Source organism: Ochotona curzoniae, unplaced genomic scaffold (genome assembly GCF_017591425.1).
Source record: "Ochotona curzoniae isolate NIBS_2020 unplaced genomic scaffold, NIBS_Ocur_1.0 scaffold_2683, whole genome shotgun sequence".
Classification (NCBI taxonomy): domain Eukaryota; kingdom Metazoa; phylum Chordata; class Mammalia; order Lagomorpha; family Ochotonidae; genus Ochotona; species Ochotona curzoniae.
This window is the reverse complement of record NW_024467100.1, coordinates 718,042-738,185: the sequence shown is the minus strand read 5'-3', so window position 1 is coordinate 738,185 and position 20,144 is coordinate 718,042. Positions and strand designations below refer to the sequence as shown.

General features: G+C 49.0%; 1 protein-coding gene across 1 annotated transcript; it reads right to left on the bottom strand.

Annotated features, from left to right (window-relative positions):
- Nucleotides 1-2,053: 2,053 nt before the first annotated feature.
- TADA1 (transcriptional adaptor 1) lies at nt 2,054-19,440 on the bottom strand. Its single transcript, XM_041003332.1, has 8 exons — nt 19,274-19,440; nt 13,935-14,026; nt 13,594-13,659; nt 9,722-9,819; nt 8,218-8,427; nt 6,368-6,519; nt 4,463-4,625; nt 2,054-3,163 (listed from the first exon to the last, which is right to left on the bottom strand). Exons 1-8 carry the CDS (start codon nt 19,345-19,347, stop codon nt 3,011-3,013), a joined length of 1,008 nt encoding a protein of 335 aa, XP_040859266.1. The 5' UTR covers nt 19,348-19,440; the 3' UTR covers nt 2,054-3,010.
- Nucleotides 19,441-20,144: the final 704 nt, after the last annotated feature.

Here is a 20,144-nt window from a genome sequence, read left to right as displayed (position 1 = left end):
AAGTTCACGCCTCTATACCTTCCTGCTGTGCCTCCATTGTCACCCCCCCTACTTAAGAAAACGCTGGGGCAGTCGTGGTGGCACAGCACACTAGCCCTCCACCTATGCACCAGCATCCCATATGGCTGCCAGTTCATGTCCTAGCTGTTTCACCTCTGCTCCAGCTCCTTCCCAATGGCCACAGAAGGCAGCAGAGGATGGCCCAAGGCCTTGGATTCCTGCACCCACGTGGGAGACCAGCAGTTCCTGGCTCAACTCGACATTGCAGACATTTGGGTAGTGAGCCAATGGATGGAAGATCTGTGACTCCCTCTCTCTGTAACTGTCCAAAATAAGTATTTATATATATATATATACTTATATACATATATACACACACTAGTTCAAGTCCCACCTGCTCTGCTTCTGATCCCACACTCTGCTAAGATGCATGGGAAGGCAGTGGAGAGTGGTCCCAGTCCCTGGTCCCCTAACACCCATGTGGGACACCCTCATGGGGCTTGGGACCTCTGGCATTGGCTCAGGCCATTGTGGCCATTTAGAGGAGTGAACTAGCAGATAGATCTGCCACTCTGCCTTTCAAATGATTTCTTGAAGAAAGCTGACTTGGTGAACAAACTGTTTTAGGGTGAGGGCCTGAAATGGGAGACAAAGGTGAAGATTGCTGCCGTTTCACCCAGGGGAGGGGGTACTGGAGAGCAGGCCATGTCCCCTGGGTGCTTCACCTGCGGTGGGGGAGGACCAGAGAGCAGGCCAGGCTCCCTGGACAGCAGGGAGCAGTTTTTCTGCTTGCAGTTCTGCCATGGCAGTGGGCAATAGGGCATGGATAAAGTTCCCTGATGCTTCTGCACTTGAATTTCATGAGGTCGGGATTCATGAGGTTATCTTCATTTTGGGAGGGAGGGAGTTATTTATTTCTTCAATTTTTTTTTTTTTTGAAAGACGGCTGTGATCTGCAAGTTCAGTCTTCACAGGCCACTGGCTGAGGCAGAAGCCAGGAGCCAGGAACTCACTGACGGGAGTGATCATAGCCGTGTCCCAAGGTGTGCTTCCTCAAGAACCCTGAGGTGGGCCGCGGGCATTTGAACCACCATGGCTTTGTGGTTTCCATTTTTAAAGATTTATTCATTCATTTATTTTTTTTTAAAGATTTATTTTATTTTTATTGGAGAGGCGGATATACAGAGAGGAGAGACAGAGAGGAAGATCTTCCGGCCGATGATTCACTCCCCAGGCGGCTGCAACGGCTGGAGCTGAGCCAATCCGAAGCCAGGAGCCTCTTCCGGGTCTCCCACGTGGGTGCAGGGCCCCAAAGCTTTGGGCTGTGCTTGACTGCTTTCCCAGGCCACAGGCAGGGAGCTGGATGGGAAGTGCAGCTCCCGGGATTAGAACCGGCGCCCATATGGGATCCCGGGCGTGCAAGACGAGGACCTTAACCACTGCGCCACCGCGCTGGGCCCTAAAGATTTAATTTTATTGGAAAGTCAAATTTACAGAAAAAGGGAGAGACAGAACAATCTTCTGTCCACTGGTTCACTCCGCACATGGCCACAATGGCCGGAGCTAAGTTGATCTGAAGCCAGGAGCCAGATTCCTCCGGGTATCCCACATGGGTGGGTGCAGGACCCCAATGCCACAAGCAGGGAGCTGGATGGGAAGTGGAGCAGCTAGGACACATATGGGATCCTGGCCAATGCAAGGCAAGGATTTAGTCACTAGGCTATTACGCCAGGCCAGCTCTGTAGTTTTAACATCTCCCAGAGAAGCCCAGGTTGGTTGAGAATAAGTCACAGTGTTCACTGACAGAGAATTCCTCCCAACTTTAACAATTCTTAATTATTGTCTCACCTAGAACTCCTGGTGGCGTGTGCCAGGAACTGAAATCCAGTTGCTGATCCACTGGAAGAGATGGTACAGCTTCACTGGGGCACGCTTTGTAATCCTTTTCATTTCCTACGTTCTTCTGAAGCCTCGGCCCAGATCTCATGTAGCCATGCTTTCCCTATCTCCATAGAAGGCGGGCTTCCTTATATGTTCAATGACAAGCAAGTTTTCTTCCAAAAGATTTATTTGTCATCGTCAAAGTACAAATTCAAACACATCCAGATATAAGAACCATATGTTCACATCTATATATCCTACACAAATGCATCTATATTCTAATTTATCCATCAACACTAACTCTTCAGTAAGAAGCAACATCTTTAAAAAGAAAAAAACAGTTAATTATCAGTAACACTGTCACATGTAAATTGTTTTCATTTTATCACTTGAAAGGGTGGAAGCATTTCATAGGAAGTGTTACCAAGCATAAATACAATTCATGGAGCTCTTAAAATATATTCTATAATGACAACAAAAGAATCTGCCAATCCTTTGGCATATTCACCCCCAAAAAAAAGGCCAAAAACTCTAGTTATTAACGTTTAATAAGGTTGATTAATTGTATTCCAAGAGTTCAGTTTGATTTTAAGCATAACTTTATTGTATCAAATTGCACAGCACCTCCAAGTTATACTTTCCATAGGTAGAGTCGTGATGATACATTTCTCAGGTGTTCACAGAGGAAACTGGTCCCTCGAGGAGCTGATGTGATTAACACTGTGCAGGTCACTTCAACCCAGATGCACACGCAGGATGCAGCAGAATGGCAGCAACTTGGGGCCTGCCAGATCTGGCGTTTGTGATGTCAGTGAGCACAGCATGTCCTGCTGAGCCTGGAGACCAAGTTGCAACAGCTTCCTTGTCCTAGCAAGTCAAGTGCTAAGCTTCCGATGCTAAAACATGTCCATTCCTGGCACGGGACGTGGTCGGTGCCTGCTCCCACAACTGGGAGCACAGGCATTCAGCAATAGGAGCCCTTGGCAAAGTTAGATTCCTGTTCGTGGCTTCACAGTAGCAACACAAAATGTACTCAATGTCACATTTCCATAGGAAAGGTTATATATACATTATACACTTCAGCCTTGAAAAGTGTACCCAAAAGCTCGGCCTGGGCTGGGCGAGGGTCCTAGCAGAGCAAGAGCCCCTCCTTGGCGGCCAGGCGCTGCCGGTGGACCTTGTCTTGCTGCAGCTCCTCGTGATTTGGGTGCCAGAGTTTCATGATGATCCTCTCAATGTTAAGGGCATACACAGTATGGGTAGGAATGACTTCCCTGTGTACCTGGGATGATAAATCACCATGTCTCCAATTACACTTTAGGACACTTGGTTTTCCCACATATGCAATAAAGTGAGGGTTTACATCAGCAAAAACACAATGGGAACACAACAGATAAATTTTAAATTCCAACCTAGTGGCTACTAGCTCAGCTAACAAGAAAAGGAAATAAGGTTCTGCAACAGGTGCAAGGAGAGGTAAAGGATGAGGAGGAATTGGGATTTGAACACGGAGGTTCCAGTAACACTAAAAAATACAAAGCCAGCACATTGGCACGCTGATACACCAACAGCAGTGCTAACATCCTGTAGGAATCTGGTTCAACTCCTGGTTGCTCCACTTTCCAATCAGGCTTCCTGCTTAAGGCTAGGAAGAGCAGCAGAGGATGACCAGGGTACATGGGAGACCTGGTTGAAGGTCTTGGCTGCTGTTTTTGGATTGACTCTGCTACGGCCACTGTGGCCCTTTGAAGAGTGAGCCAGCAGATGGAAGCTCTCAGGCTCATCTTCTCTCTCTGTAACTCTTTTATTTTATTATTATTATTTTTTTATTGGAAAGGCAAATTTAGAGAGAGAGAAGGGGATAGATAGAAAGGTCTTCCATCTGATGGTTCACTCCCCAAGGGACCCCAACTGCCAGAGCCAAGCTGATCTGAAGCCAGGAGCCAGGAGCTTCCTCTGGGTCTCCTACACGGGTGCAGGGCCCCAAGGCTTTGGGCCGTCCTCGACTACTTTCCAGACCATAGGCAGGGAGCTGGATGGAAAGTGGAGCATCCTCGTTTAGAACTGGTGCCCATAAGGGATCCCAACAGATACAAGGCAAGGATTTAGCCACTAGGCTATTGCACTGGCCCTAAACAAACAAATCTTTAAAATTATAATAGGGCCCAGTGCAGTAGCCTAATGGCTAAAGTCCTCACCTTGTATGCACCTTGTATGCACCTTGCACATGGCCACCAGTTCAAGTCCTGGCTACTCCTCTTTCATTCCAGTTCCCTGCTTGTGCCCTGGGAAAGCAGTGGAGGATAGCCCAAAGTCTTGGCACCCTGCACCCACGTGGGAGACCAAGAAGAAGCTCTTGGCACTTGGCTTTGGCTCAGCTGAGCTCTGGCTGTTGAGTGAACCAGCGGACAGAAGACCTTCCTCTCAGTCTCTCCTTCTCTCTCTGTATGTCAGCTAAAGCATACAAAGCCAAAAAGTGAAAAAAGAAAATTAATAAACATCCTCACAGGCTTACTTTTTAATGTATCCCTACATCTGAGTAAACTGGAATGAACTCTAGTATTTTAAAGCCAAGAGTTACCTGCAAAGCTTCGAAAAGGTCGTACATGTTCACGGGGGGCAGAGACACGGGCACAGTGTCCCCGGAGCAGGCCAGTAGCAGCGCAGCCTGCTGCTCGGCGTCATCAGGGGGCAGCTGAGACGCTGGGTTCTGACCGGCGCAGGGGGCAGCGAAGGCTGGAGGGCTGAAAATCACGTTTTCAGAAAGAATCTCAGTATCTGTAATGAAGACAACTGAACCCCTACAAATGGCCTGCTGGAATATACATCTTATATTTCAAATACAGATCCCTCTACAGTGAATTAGAAAGGCATTCAGTGAATACAGAGCAGGTGGGAAACCCAATGGAACACCGCTATGTTTATGCTCCTTCTGTCACGACGTTAAAACACTCAGCTCAGACACTGACCCTCAATTGTTCCTGCCCTTCAAAAAAGTTCCAGTTGGAAAAATAATAGCTCTTACCTAAAAGAATATAAAATTGCCAACGAGTGACCTAGACAGGAAGGTGAATTGTTCAAAAATCAAGAGGAAGACAAGAACGAACACAGAGACCACAGGCAGGAGCGGAGGGTGGGAAAACTTCGAGCTTGCCAGTGTCCCCAAGACAGCCCAGACACACAGCAGGCTGGGAGGTCAGTCAGGCACCGTCCTTCCATCCTCACACAGCAGGAGCCATCCGAGGGATTCTGAGGCCAGTACGGGAAGGGCAAGGCAGAGAGCAAGGCGGTCACTCGGTCACTCGGCAGGCAGTCACTGGGGGCAGAGCGCTGCTGCACGCCAGTGCAGGTTAGGAGCATCAGACAAAAGCAGCTCTGTTAGAACAAGCAGCGATGGAGGCCAAAGCCTGCCCCAGACCAACCAGCCTGGGACGTAAGAAAGGGCTCCGGAGTGGCAGTGGGCCGGAAATGCTGCTTCCCACAAGCCCCTCCCCTCCCCCACGACAAGAGTCATCCCAAATGGGTATGTGTTATGTGATTTATACAACAAATCATTACACAAAGCTGTCTAAGCAGCTCAACTGAAAATGGCCTCCTTCAAAATGGGACCTGTGACCCCAGGGAAGCCTTCTGAGCTGTGAGAAGGATGCTGGCATACCCTGTCTGGGGCTGCCAACACTGCCTGCTCCAGCCAGCCCTCCTACTTCCTCACCCATCACCTCCTGCCTCCCCTTCCTGCCATCTCTTTCCCAGCATCACTGCTGTTGGCTTGCAGATCACACTTCTTTTTCTGAATATGTACCAGTCATCTGTTCACGTCTCTTCACCATTATGAACCAGGCACCCAGATAACAAAGGCCAGGACTGAGAAAACACATGGACTTCAGTAACCATGAGAATTCTATTAGTTCCTTTTCTGGCAGCTTTAAGTTCAGACTAACAGGAGGGGTGAGGAGAGGAAGGGAGCTGGCAGAATGAGAAAGGCAGCACATGGATTGAGGTGACCTCATAAAGGGTCAGGAGAGGGTTAGGACAGCAGAGATGTGCGAGCAGTATCAGTGGAACGGGGACTCGCAGAGATGAGCACAGCAGGGGGTCAAGTGCAACCCGTGACCGCCATCATGGTCGTGAGCTGTGGCTGCAAGAGCCAGGTGAGGACATGGAAAAAAAGATCACACTTCCTTACCCCCTGCCTCTCCGCAAACCCCGTCCTGCTACTGCTGATGGAGGACAGGTCCACGTCCTTGCCAGGCTGGCACCATCAGAGCCACCAAGAACTGCTCCGTAACCCACAGGCAGCAGGCACGCTCTGGGACTTCTGGGAAGAAGGGTTCCCAGCTCAGTCACTAGCTAGCCCTCAAGGATGACTTCAGGAAATGCAACCACACTACGATCACGGTGCTTTACACCAACAGAAGCACAATCATCGGCTGTTTGGCATCCACCGAGCAAAGGAGAGGAGGAAAGGCCAGAGCAGCTCAGTTACCTCTCTATCAGGCTGTTGTACGCCACCACGCTATTCTTCAGGTATGGCTGTGGGGTCACACTGCTTCCGAAAGCATACTTAAAATGGCCATCGCGTAACCGATAGGCTTTCCTTCTTGACACGACAGATGTCAGTATATCTTTAAGGTGATTCTGTAAAAAACAAGAAAAAAAAAAAAACAATGCAGCCTCTTTTTATTTTTTTAAAAGCAGAACATGAAACTTCCTCTGTCTACAAAATGCCTGTTGACTTTCGGATGGGCATGAGGGACAGGCTGCCGCACATGAGAACCAAATGCATGTTCCCTAAGCAGCCACAGAGCTGGATCAGGAGAGGCGAGTATGGGAAAGACAGGGCATGCTACTTTGATTTAGCTCTGTTTAAGATGGACTTGCTCTATACAACACTTAAATGGCTCTGTACCTCTAAATTGGATTTTTCAAAAATAATTCCTAGAGAGCTTTAAATAAGATACAAGTACAGGGGTGTGTGTTTGGTGTAGTGGTCAGGTCATCAGTTGGGGCATGCACGTCCCTTATGCGAGTGCCTGTGCGCATCCACGCTACTTCATTTCTGATCCCACTTCCTACCACCGCACACCCCGGGAAGCAGCCGGCTCCCTCCCACCACATGGAAGACGTGGTTAGACTCACGGCTTCAGCAAGATGTAAGTGCAAAAAACAAATACTTTTTTTTTTTTTTACAAAAGAGAACACAGGCTTGTGTTGTGGTGTGGCAGGTTAAAACACTTCTTGGAAGGCTGGCATCCCATACTTGTGCCAGTTTAAGCCCGCACGGCTCCACTCCTGATGCAGCGCCCTGTGAATGCACGTGGGAAGGCAGTGGGAAAAGGCCGAGTCCCTGGGCCCCTACAATCTATGTGGGAGATACACATGGAATTCCAGACTCCTGCTTCACCTGGCACCATCCCAGGAATGAACGTGTACATGGAATTGCTTGCTCTCCTTCTCTCTGTAACTCTACCTTTCAAATAAATAAATCTTGAAAAAAAAGTCAACTATTTGGAAACTTGGTCTAAACTGGGACAAAGTCTGGTGTTTGTTAGTAATTATGTCTAAACTACCCAAATCCTTGCGTGTAAACAACTCTGGATCTCTTAAATGCCACACAAACAACAAACACAGGATAGAAACGCACCAAAAAATGAGTGACTGAAAATCTTCAGCTTTACAAGGACTGACTACTTCTGTGAGAACAGGAAGTGACGGTGGTCCCAGTCTACCCTGGCTAAAAGGGGAACAGGACTGGGCAAAGCACCTCAGTTACATTAGGAAGGCCAGCTTACCATGCCCTGTACAGTTTACAGTGCCTTTCTACTCAAGACCCAATTCACATTTCTAACTTCATAAGACAGGCTCAGAGAATCGAAAGGAATCATCCAGTGTTACCTGACAGCACCTGTACATCCTATAATTCAATGTGTATTTTGTTAAGAAAGGAAATATAGAGTGGATGAGTGAGTGTGCCGAGACAAGCATTCCACAGTGCAGACACCAAGTCCGGTGCTCCCCACACCACAAACAGGTCATCCCTGGGATACGCAATCTCACTTCTTTCCTTCTAAACCATCCACTATTGACAAATATCAGATCAAGCAGAGGTGTTATGCAACCATTCTGAAAAGGTTAGCCTAACAGCTGAAGGCAACTGTATTGCGGTACATACTTCTCCCTTCAAAAATCACACACACACAAATGATGAAAATTCTGTGAAGTCAGAGTGACATTTGGGTTCTTTTGTTTTGCTTTTTTGGCAGCATCAATTTTAAACATCATAACCAGCTCATCACATTCCGACAGAAAAATTACTTCTGCCCGCAGCACACCGACCTCCACCGCACAGACAACAACGGACACAGCCTCCTCCGTGACGTTGTCCAGCCCGTGCTCATAGGCGGTCACGATCATCCTTCCCTCCAGCTGGCCGCGGGTGGGTAGCATCATGGTATGGGAACACAGTTTTAAATCATCATCATCTTGGGGATCCTTTGCCACAAACTGCTGGGCTCCTGAGAGAGGATTCTGAGGCTGGAATCGATGCTGTAAGAAAGCAAATTGTCCAGAATTATTCATTCTAATGGCAAGTAATAAAACATGTTATTAGATTTGATATCCTACCAATCGATGCCACCATCACATACCACCAGGGTCACACACACACAAATAATCTCAGCTTGCATGCCCCTCCATGGTAATAATGAGGTCATGAATTAAAGGGAATTATGATGGTATGCAGCTTGGTTTCTTTTATTTAGTACCCTGAACATAAAATGCTTGGCTGTGCTCAAAATCATGAAGGAGAGTTAGTGCTGTGTTCAGATACGGCAGAGCACTGTAAGCGCAGCTGTGTAGACAGGTTCTGAAAACACCTGGTCAATGCTGGAGTTAGGCCTTCAAGAGCCTAACAAGCAAAGTGACAGGTCTGGTACCAAGCACTCCAAAGCGATGCTGCATCATAGAACCATATACGTGCTATTGGTTCTCCCAGGTCTCAACAGAGAACTTATATGGAAGGCATAGTCATGCTAGTAGGTTCAGCAGTTTTTTCTCAATCTTTTCTCATTGTAAAACCTTCACCTCTTTCTGACAGATTCCAACAGCACTTGCATATTGCCCATCATTATCATTTGGAAACAGGTCCTAGGGAGCTCCAACTTATGCTCAACACACAAGACTCCATCACACTGTCTCTCTATTACAAGATGACAGTGCTATTTTTCCATTTCCCAAGTATAAACTGGATGTTACAGTGAGCAGGCCCTTTGGAGCCAGGCGTGTCCAGATTCTGACACCTTCTAGACTGAATCTGGTCACTGACATGAAACCTAAAGCAAACATCATCAGAAATATTGACACTACCAGCCAAACTTATAAAAGGGCCTGCTTTAAACTGAAAAAAATAAATTATTCTGAAATATTCACTAACGTAATTGCCCAATGCTTTCACAGCTTACTTGCTGCTTCCAGAAAGACCCAGGGCACAGCTGAGCCTCTCTGGGAGACATGAGAGGCTGCCAGGCCACAGGAGCCTCTGGGACAGAGGTCCGCCACGTGAGATGCGGCAGAGGTACAGGACAAGCACAAGTCCTTCCGAGGACGAGGGACAGAGGCAAAGGGCCACTCTTGGGGTCCCTGAAACTCACAGGTCCTACTGCTAAATATTAATATCTGAGTGACACCAACCAAGAATCCTGACATTTCCGACCCTTTTCTAGCCAACGCCTTTGTTTCTACTCTCCTACCAGCTTTTCCAGTATTCATTTGAAAACTGCAGATGGTTCCTTTACCCCAGCACCTAAATCGGTCATTACCAACACACTGCAGGACAACCTACATCAAATTTCTGACGAACAGAAGAGAGCTTTTTCTTTCCCTTGGGTTTTCCAGGCTTGGCTGCAGAACCTCCTGTCCAGGGCAGCGATCCAGCACCCTCTAGGAGACAGCAAAATAATAACCAGAAGGGAAAAATAAGAATGCCTATGAGATACTAAACTTGTTTTTACCTAGGACTAAAAAGGAATGGAATGCTTAAGAAGTCAAATGAAATTTTAAGAAAGGTATATATTCAAATCTCACTTTCTATAAAAAAGAATTATAAATTTTACCTCTAACTAAAGTCAAATTTTACACAGAAAAAATGAATTTTGGGGGATGATGCTGTGACGTATAAGGTTAATCCTCCGCCTGAAATGCTAGCATTCCATGTGGGCAACAATTCAGGATGAGCCTGTTTTACCTTCAGTCCAGCTATCTGTGAATGGCCTGGGAAAGCAGCAGAAGATGCCCCATGTGCTTGGGCCCCTGCACCCATGTGGGACATCTAGAAGAGGCTCCTGGCTCCTGACCCATTGTGGCTTTTGGGGAACAAAACAACAGGTGCAAGATATATTTTTCATTCTCTCCCTTCCTCCCTCTATTTCTCCTTCTCTCTGTGTAACGCTGCCTTTCAAGTAAATTAAAAATAATAATACATCTTTTTAAAGGTTTTTGTTTACATTTTTAATTAAAGGTTACTATATGTTCTATTGATCAGTAGCAGCACTTACATTATTATAAAAGCAGCGCAGATCAGCACCATGGCATAGTAGGTTAAACCTCTGCCTGTGAGGCAATCATCCCATATGGGTGCCAGTTCAAATTCTAGCTGCTCCACTTCCAGTCCAGCTCCCTGCTAATGCGCCTGGCAAAGCAGTGGAACACGGCCCAAGCTCCTGGGCCTCTGTAGGCATGTGAGAGACCCGGAAGAAGTTCCTGCCTCCTGGCTTTGGACTAACCCAGCTTTAGTCATTATGGCCATTTGAGGAGCGAACAATAAAATAAAAGATCTCTCTCCCTCTTTCTCTGTCTAATCTTTCTGTAAATTTGCCTTTCAAATAAAAAATAAATAACAAAGAAATTGTAGGGCAGAATTTCCTAATCTAAAATGCTGAACTAAGTGTATATATTTTTCTCCTCTCTCCTTCAAGACCCGACTAAAATTGACAGAGGAAGGTAAGTGGCGCATTCACACAATGAAGATAAAAAAGAAGACAGGGCCTGGCATGATAGCGTAATGGTTAAGGTCCTTGCCTTGAATGCGCCGGGATCCCATATGGGCGCCAGTTCTAATCCCGGCCACTCTACTTCCCATCCAGCTCCCTGCTTCTGGCCAGGGAACGGCCCAAAGCCTTGGGGCCCTGCACCCGCGTGAGAGACCTGGAAAGAAGTTCCTGGCTCCTGGCTTCAGATCGGCTCAGCACTGACTGGCCATTGCGGCCATGTGGGGAGTGAATCATCAGACGGAAGATCTTCCTCTCTATCTCTCCTCCACTCTGCACATCTGCCTTTCCAATAAAATAAATAAATCTTTAAAAAAAAAAAAAAAAGAAGGCAGGAGATGAGATGAAATCTCAACCAGTCCAACGTGGCACTAAGGGGACACTTGCACACAAAGCAGATACCTAGGGACTGTAACCTAGGCAAGCAGAATGGCAAAGGAAGCGAAGACAAGCCAACCTGCCGAGCAGAACCCACAATCTGGAATTGGTGATCAGGTTACTGAGAAAACAAAGAGGAATCTTGAAGGCAGAAAACAGAATCAATACAAGGCCTAGTCTCAAACATCATCCACGAAAAATTCCTTCTCTCACGCCAAGGATGGACTCCCTACAACACTCAAGTGCACAAGTCATAAACTCATGTGCTTCAGTTTGGGGTCTGTGTACAACAGTGTATAGTAAGGAAAAAATGTCTAAAGAAAATTAAAGTGCAGGGTCACCTCAGAGGGGCTATGGAGGTCCCAAAAGAAGAACAAAGCACAAAACGAAGAAGCTTTTCTTCATAAAGCCTTTTCTTTCTAACATTATGAACATATTTTCTTGTTTGTTTTTGTTCTGTTTTTGCAGATGGAGAAGTGTTATTTTTGAAGGGACCAGGTGAGCAGGGAAAGACGAGGGAGACGGAAAGCACCTCCCGAGAGAGAGCCAGGAGGTAGGGTGGCTCTTGAAAGGAGAGAGGGCGGGACACCCAAAATTCTGTAAAGAAAAAGAATTAATATAAGTCCCTACAGTCCATGTGAGAAAAAGAAAATTTAAAATGGGGTGGGTGGGAAAAAGCCACCTATAATCCCAGTAAAATGGTATTAGCATTTTGATGTTTGGGGAAGGAAAACCAGTTTGGGAGGGCCAGCCCCTCTTCTTCAGCAGCCACTGGCATACCCAGAGGTCACCGGCTAAGAGTCAGGCGGTCGTGGCTCATTCTTTTACTCAGTGCAACTTGTGCTGAATGAGGACTGGAAAGTGTGCCGACCCCACAGAGGATGGCGAAGGAAAGGCCCGGTGGCCCCATGGCTCCGACACTTCACCTGAGGCCGGCACCTGCTACCGAAGCTTTTCAGTAGCAGTCAGCTCAGTGTTTTGGTCCAAACACTTCCACTTACTAGCTGGAGAAAGCCTCAGTGTTTTTCGTTGCTTCTAAACTGTTTCCTTACCTAGCAGAGCCTCTGAGGTTCAACCTGCAGGGCCGTGCAGACCATGTACATACATGATCTTTTCTACCTAGCTTAGAAAAAGATACAATCCAGCCTCAATGGAAAACAACATTTTACTTTTAACAGGGAGTATCCATTTGTTACTACCAAAAATTAATGTCATTTTGAGGCAATGATTTTTGAGTCATAATCTACACATGCACGAGGCACCTGTGAGTTTAAGTCTTTAACACAAAGCAGAACAGCTTTCATCAAGGGAGAAGTTTTCAGGGTATTCAAGTCTTTTTTTTTTTTTTTTGAAGATTTATTTTATTTTTATTGGAAAGGCGGATATACAGAGAGGAGAGACAGAGAGGAAGATGTTCCGTCCGATGATTCATTCCCCAAGTGAGTGTAACGGCCGATGCTCCCGCGTGGGTGCAGGGTCCCAAAGCTTTGGGCCGTCCTCAACTGCTTTCCCAGGCCACAGGCAGGGAGCTAGATGGGAAGTGGGGCTGCCGGGATTAGAACCGGCGCCCATATGGGATCCCGGGCGTGCAAGGCGAGGACCTTAACCACTGCGCCACTGCGCCAGGCCCAAGTATTTGTTTTTAACTAACCACTTAAAGTATGATATTTGAAACAGGTTATTTGTAACTTTATCCACCACTTAAGCTTCAAAGCACAGCTGGAGGAATCGGTGTTTGTTTATTCCTTAGGCTGAAGGGAGAAGCTTAGTTCTACCACTTCATGGACACGCTGCTGGCTACTCCCTTCACCCTGTTCTCCAGCAATGTGCCAGACCCACCTGCCCAAGCTCTCCCCTCTCAAGGGCTAATATCTTACCTAAGAGTTCAAGTGCAAGTCCAGGTTCCCAGCACCTGTTGTGGTTTCATTTCTTTGTGACTCACCTCTCCTTTATGCGCCAACACTAACTCCTAACACAAACAGCCCTCTCTTCGCTCCCCTCACCTTCTCCATCTCACCTCCCAGTCTCTCATTTCCCATTGACTTAAGCCATCTGACCTTGAGCTGATGCAGAGGCCAAAAATCAACACAAACGCAGGAAATCTCCCCTAAAAAGGGTCTGCAGAAGAATTTCTATTTACACAGTAAACAACAAAAAAAAATGTTTTTGGCATGGGCAATTCACTGAACAAGTCACATCAGACACAACACGTGTCCTTCAGAGGAAGCGATGACCCACTGCTCCGCGGCTTTGCTAACTGACTCCACGGCGAGAACTTCTGCTCCATTACCTGGTGTAGAAACCAGAATCTGACAGCGCGTGAGAATGGCCAGCAGGAAATCGTTGTGAGAATGGACTGAAAAAGGGAAGATTAGCACAAGTCAAACACAAAATAACTTTCAACATAAGAAAATCACTATTTTCTGTCCCCTACTACATCCATTATCATTATTTTTTTTTACTATTCTATCCTTTACTCTTAATTTTTTTCATATCCATAGTATTGCGATAACCTCGTAAACAATAAAAATCAAAATTTTATCCCTTAAAAATAGGGGGGAAAAAAACTTCACTGAAAATCTAGGAAAACCTGAAAGCAATAAACTAACTCTCCCCAGAACTTGATCTTACCATTGTCCTGCGTGAGAAGTCTGTGAGCTTCAAGGTCAAATTCTTCCTTGCTGATCTTCTGCTTGAACCACAGCTTCAAGTTGGCCCAGTATCTGCGGAGGAAGTAAGAGGACACAGAAGCACGGCTGCTGCTACTCCCCCGTTCACCTTGGCGGCTCCAGCTCCCAGCGAAGACACCTGCCTTCCCAACGCCACAGCCCAGCTGGGCTCCCAACATCTGCCTTCACACCGCAGCATCTCGGAGCAGGACGGTGCTGAGTCAGAGTCTTGAAAGGAGTCATTAAAATGAGGCTGTTAGGATGGACCCATGCTCATTCAATATGACCGATGTCTCATCAGGAGATGGGGCACAGAGAGAGGGACACCAGGCAGACACACAGGAAAGGACAGGGTGATGGCCGTCCTCCCCGGGGGCAGGGTGCTCCTCCAGCAGGCTCTCGGGCTTCCGTCTCCAGCACTGAGAGAAGAACCGTCTGCTGTTACATGAACTCAGGGTGTGACATTTTGTCCTGGCGCGCCCAGCAAAGCGCCACACTAGCAATAAGACACGTGGCGCCCTCGAAAAGGGACTGGTAGTCGTGAACTGGACCCCTAAGTCATTCCATCCTCTCTGCCCACCACCACCCCTTTCCTTCTCACTGTCAGCGTGCCCTTCCTGTTTCTTCCCTTCCTTCATTCTCTCTCCCTCCTTCTTTCCTTCTTTTCCTTCTTTTTAAAAAAATTTATAGTTTGAAAGGCAGATCTACAGATCGAAGGAGATACAGAGAGAAAGATCCTCCGTCCACTGGTTCATTCCCCAAGTAGCTGCAACAGCTGTAGCTGAGCCCATCCTAAGCCAGGAGACAGGAGCTCTTCCACGTCTCCCATGTGGGTGCAGGGTCCCAAGGCTTTGGGCTGTCCTCTACTGCTTTCCAAGGCCACAAGCAGAGAGCTAATCAGAAATAGAACAGCTGGAATACGAACTGGTGTCTATGCGGGATGTCAGCTCTGCAGGTGGAGGCTTAACCTACTACACCACAGCACTGGCTCCTGTCATTTTTCTAGGAGAGACACTCTCCCCCAGAAGGCCATATTTCATGCCAGGGACTGGCCATTAACACTCACCCTTGGGGACAGCTTTCTCTTGTGAAGAATCAATGTTTTTCTTTTTTTTTTAAGATTTATTTATTTTTATTACAAAGTCAGATATACAGAGAGGAGGAAAGACAGAGAGGAAGATCTTCCATCCATTGATTCACTCCCCAGGTGAGTGCAACAGCCCGATGCTGAGCCAATCTAAAGCCAGGATCCAGGAACCTCCTCTGGGTCTCCCACACAGGTGCAGGGCTCCAAGGCCTTGGGCCTTCCTCGACTGCATTGCCAGGCCAAAAGCAGGGAGCTGGATGGGAAGTGGGACTGTTGGGATAAGAACCAGCGCCCACATGGGATCCAGATGTGTTCAAGCCAAGGACTGCAGCCATTAGGCCACTGAACCAGGCCCAGCACTCAAGTGTTTTTCTAGCTGGCTTAACAACTGAGTTTCTAAACATCCCACCACAAACAAAAAACTCTACAGATACGGAGAAACTAGATGTTTTTGAAAGTGAAAACCAGTACCTAATAATAATAGTGACTAGGCAACTAGTAAGAAGAAAAAAATTAACCTTTTATACCTTAATAGCATTGTTAGGAATAAAATACATTATTTCTCATCACGGCTTAAGAAAGCTGCTTCTAGGGGCTGGCGTGGTGGCACAGCCAGTAAAACCACCTCCCACGATGCCAGTTCAAGGTTTGGCTGCTCCAGTCCCAGGCCAGCCCCCTGCTAACATGCCTGGGAAAGCAGTGCAACGTGGTCCCAGGTGCCCTGAGCCTCTGCCACCCACCTGGGAGAGCTGGAGGGAGCTGTTGGCTCCTGCCTTTGGCTTGCCCCAGCCCCAGCTAGTGTGGCCACGTGGAGCATGAACCAGCAAATAGAAGCACTCTTTTGAACTCTTCCAAATAAATAGATAAATCTTTAAAAACAAAGAAAAAAAGCTATTTCTCGTTCAAAGAATACTACTCGACACGTGTGTCCACACTTTCAGTTCAGACTCACCTACCTGTTACGGCGCCTGAGTTCCTAACCAAGAAACAGATTTCTATAGAAGATGCAAGGTGGTGTAAGGATCTCATTGCCCTCACCCTCCCCACAACAGGTATCTTTGTAAATATGCAACTGCAGCTAAACTCCAGCTTCCAGGGCTTTCTCTCTCCCCAGGAGAAAAGCAGCAGCTTTTTATAATCCAAACTCAGCTCCAGGCCGAGGACCCACCTTCTCTCACAGGGCCTTTCCACTCCACAGAGATGCAGGATTTTTGCTCCAGGGCTTGGTGCCTTTCTCACCTGATGTTCATCTACTCCTTAGGCAATAATAACTTCCCACTAGAGGACATTTTCATACATTTTTTTTTCCTTCGAAGTACAAGATAAGCCACCAACATAAAAAAAAATAACACTAAATTTTCTATCCAATCAAAGAAGCCCTCAACAGGAAGCACACTTTAAAAGGCCCGTGTCGCTATTTTCTGAGAAACAAACATAATCCCCGGGCATCTGGAGCAAGCCAAACTTGTGCTAGGCCCAAGACGAGGATCTCCCAGCGAGCTCTGGCAACAGGAGGCTCTCTGTCATCTCAGACGGCAAGCTCCCTGGCCAAACGGCTAGGATCTGCCTTCTCACTTGTGCACCTGCTGCTGGCTCCCTGGGCTGGCTGAGTGACGGACTCAGCATGGGCAAATGGCTGCTTCCCACCACCACAACAGTCATGTTCTTGCTTAACCTCTACAAAGGCCAGGATGGGCAGGTGACAAGCCTAAGCAGAGCAGCTCATGGAAGACACGTGGGGAATGCCTGCCTGGTGGGATTACAAAGTAGTTAGTTCTTTGTAACTACACTAAGCATGGTGGCTCAGTGGCTAAATCCTCACCTTGCACATGCCGGGATTCCATATAGGCACCAGTTCACGTCCTGGCTGCTCCACTTCCCATCCAGCTCCTTCCCATGGTATGGGAAAGCAATTCAGGATGGCCCAAAACCCTGGGACCCTGAACCCACATGGGAGACCTGGAAGAATCTCCAGGATCCTGGCTTCGGATCAGTTCAGCTCAGACCTTTGCAGCCACTTAGGGAGTGAAGCAGCAGATGGGAGATCTTTCTCTCTGTCTCGCTTTCTCTCTGAAATATGCCTTTCCAATAAAGTTAAAAAAAAAAAAAAAGTAGCCAGCCAAGGGGCACTTTCTTTGAAGATTAAATTTTTTTACTTTTTTTTTTTAACTTAAGAGAATTACGGGGGGGGTTGGGGGGGGGGACAATTTCTATCCACTGGTTCACTCCCCAAATGACCGCAAAAGCCAGAGCTAAGCTGGCCCAAAGCTGGGAGCCAGGGGCCTCTTTAGGTCTTCCACATGGGTGCAGGGACCCAGGCCTCGAGCCATCCTCCACTATTTTCCCAGGCCACAAGCAGGGAGCTAGATGAGAAGTGAAGCAGCTGGGACAGGAACAAGTGTCCATAAAGGATGCTGGCACTGCAAGTGGGGACTTAACCTCCCACACTGCCACACCAGTCTCATGGGGCACTTCTTAAGCAGAAGGGAAAAGGACAGTGAGAGACTGGAAGAAGCACGCTCTACAAGATGATACTGTACCACTAGCTGTTCCTGGCACCAAGATCCCCTTGACTTGCTTTGCTACAGGGGACTGGGCCAAGGATGTACCAGACAGCTTCAGCACTGGGGTTAAATCAACCTCAGAGAGCCGGCTTTGGCATTCTGAAGGGAATGCCAATTTCAAAAAACATTCCTGCCAGCCCTGAGCTGGGTGTGATGGGTGCTGGTCCGGGGAGGGGGTCAGCATTGCTTCTGCTCGGAGGCCATCATGCACACAAACAGGGTTTCCCGGGATAACTTTAAGAAAAGGAACAGAAAAAAAAAAAAATGTAAGTTTGACCAGTCAGAATCCCAAAAGTACAGAGCTATTGTGACTGATGACAGGGAGAGCTAGCAGTTCTAGTTAGTAAAATAACCAAGGATTTTTAATTCACTAACACAAAGAGACCAACAGTCCAGACCCACAGTAAGAGGTAACTTGAGGTGGAACACCGCACCTGTGGGAGTCCACACACGCCCACAACTACACAAGTAACGATGGGGAAGCCACAGAAGCTTTGGTCTGACCTGTGGGTGCCTCCTAAAGACGAAAAGCAGATTGTCACCTCTGAGGCCTCAAAATCAGATATGAAGAGCTCTCAAACTCACAAGTGACATTCAAGCCAGGCAATTTCGCCCCGGTCACGATAAAGAACAACGCACAGAGATGAACAGAAGGAAAGGTTGTTTTTTATCCCCAATCTCTCTCCTCCACCGCGTCATTTCCAAGCAGGCATCCATCGCACAAGGCAAAGATGTACCCCACAGAAGCCATTTGGCGGCAGCACCTCTGGACCTGTCATCCAAACGGCGACGGGCGCTCCCTGCGTTTCTGAAAAATCAAACTGTAGCCGCCTTGGGAGAATCTCCACACCCATCCTGGTCTCTCCCGGGCTCTGACTTGCTGCGGCCTCGGCCCGACATTGGGATGACCGCTGGCCACTCAGCATCTGATCAGACTGCGTCCCTTGCTAGAATCCAGGGGAGAGCTGACTGTGCGTCCTGGGGTCCCCCAGAACCCCTGGCCGGCTGCGGGGCAGGGATGGGCGGTCCCAAGCCCGGCTCTGAGTCCTGAACTTGTTGGGTCTCTTTCTGCCGATCGGTCGATCGATCGATAGAGTTTATCTATCCGCATCTGTCTTGGCAGCAGATAACGCGGGCAGCGCGCAAAGGCGTTGAAATGTCCACTGCTGCTACCATCACCGCGACTGTAGTGGCGCTTGGGTGCCTATTATTTTCCTGGAGGGAGGGACCGCTGTCAAGGCGCTTACCACTAATGCCTGACAAGTTCACACAGACGCCAAGCCTCCGCCTCCAGGAAGACCTCGGGGGCGTGCCACCCTGCTCCGGGTCCGCTTGGGCCCAGCCGCCGTCGGACTCCGGCTCCCAGGGCTAGCCAGCCGCGGACTCGCGCACCCGGTGCCCCAGCACCGGGATCCGCCCCGGCTCCCCAGGCCCTTGGGCATGAGGTGCGCGCCTTCCCGCCCCACCCCGGGCACCGAGTCCCCGGCCAGGGCGCCCGCCCGGGCCCCGAGCGTGCCCAAGAGGCCTGGCCGCGACGCGAGGCTGCCCAGGCCTCGGGCGCTTAGGGGCGGCTCCGGGGCGACAGGCAAGCCCGAGGCCAGGCCGGCACAGGCGCCTTAGGCCCTCAGGCTGCGCCCCAGAGGCTCTTACTGTTTCACGTTGTCCCCCAGGGCCTCGCTCAAGTTCTTCTTGGCCGCCTCCAACTCGCTGACAAAGGTCGCCATTGCTCCGCGCGTCTCAGCCCGACCGCAGGCCGCCCGGGCTCCGGCGCTCAGCAACCGAAAAACCAACCGGGCGGACGGCCTCGGCCGAGTCCGCACGCTTCGGCCCCGCCCCCAAGCTCTCCCAAGACGTTTATTTGGTGTTCGGCCCCGCCCGCCTTTCAGCGGGGAAGGTGTTCGGACGAACTCGGCGCCGCTCCTCCCGCCCGGCGGGTCACGTGACGCCCGCTCCTTGCCCTCGCGCGCCCCCCGCCGGCTGCAGCGGCGCCTGCAGGGCTGGCGAATCCCAGCGCCAGGTCAGTCCACGCTGGTCAGCCCACGCTGGTCAGTCCACGCTGGTCACCCCACGCTGGTCAGTCCACGCTGGTCACCCCACGCTGGTCAGTCCACGCTGGTCAGCCCACGCTGGTCAGCGCACGCTGGTCAGCCCACGCTGGTCAGCCCACGCTGGCCATCGCAGCCGTCCTCCCACCGCGCCCAGTGCCTTTCCTCGCATAGAGAGAGTGCACACGTTCTTCTTGCCTTGCTTTTTATCCCCGAACGCTGTCCGGCTACAGTGTTCTGCCTCTTCCACCCAACAGAGCGATTGCTTGAAGGGACGGGATTTGCTGTGAACCTTCAGTAAGTATTTGCTAAGTGAACCGAGTGGTTTGTGGACATTGGAAGGGACGGGCCTTGTGGCCCATAGCAAGTGCTGGTTCCTGCCCTCTGGTTACTGGTGGGCTTCAAGCACCCGGGGAGGCCATGCACACGGGCTGCTGGGCAGACAGGCAGTGAACCAGCCGACGACGCATTTCTCT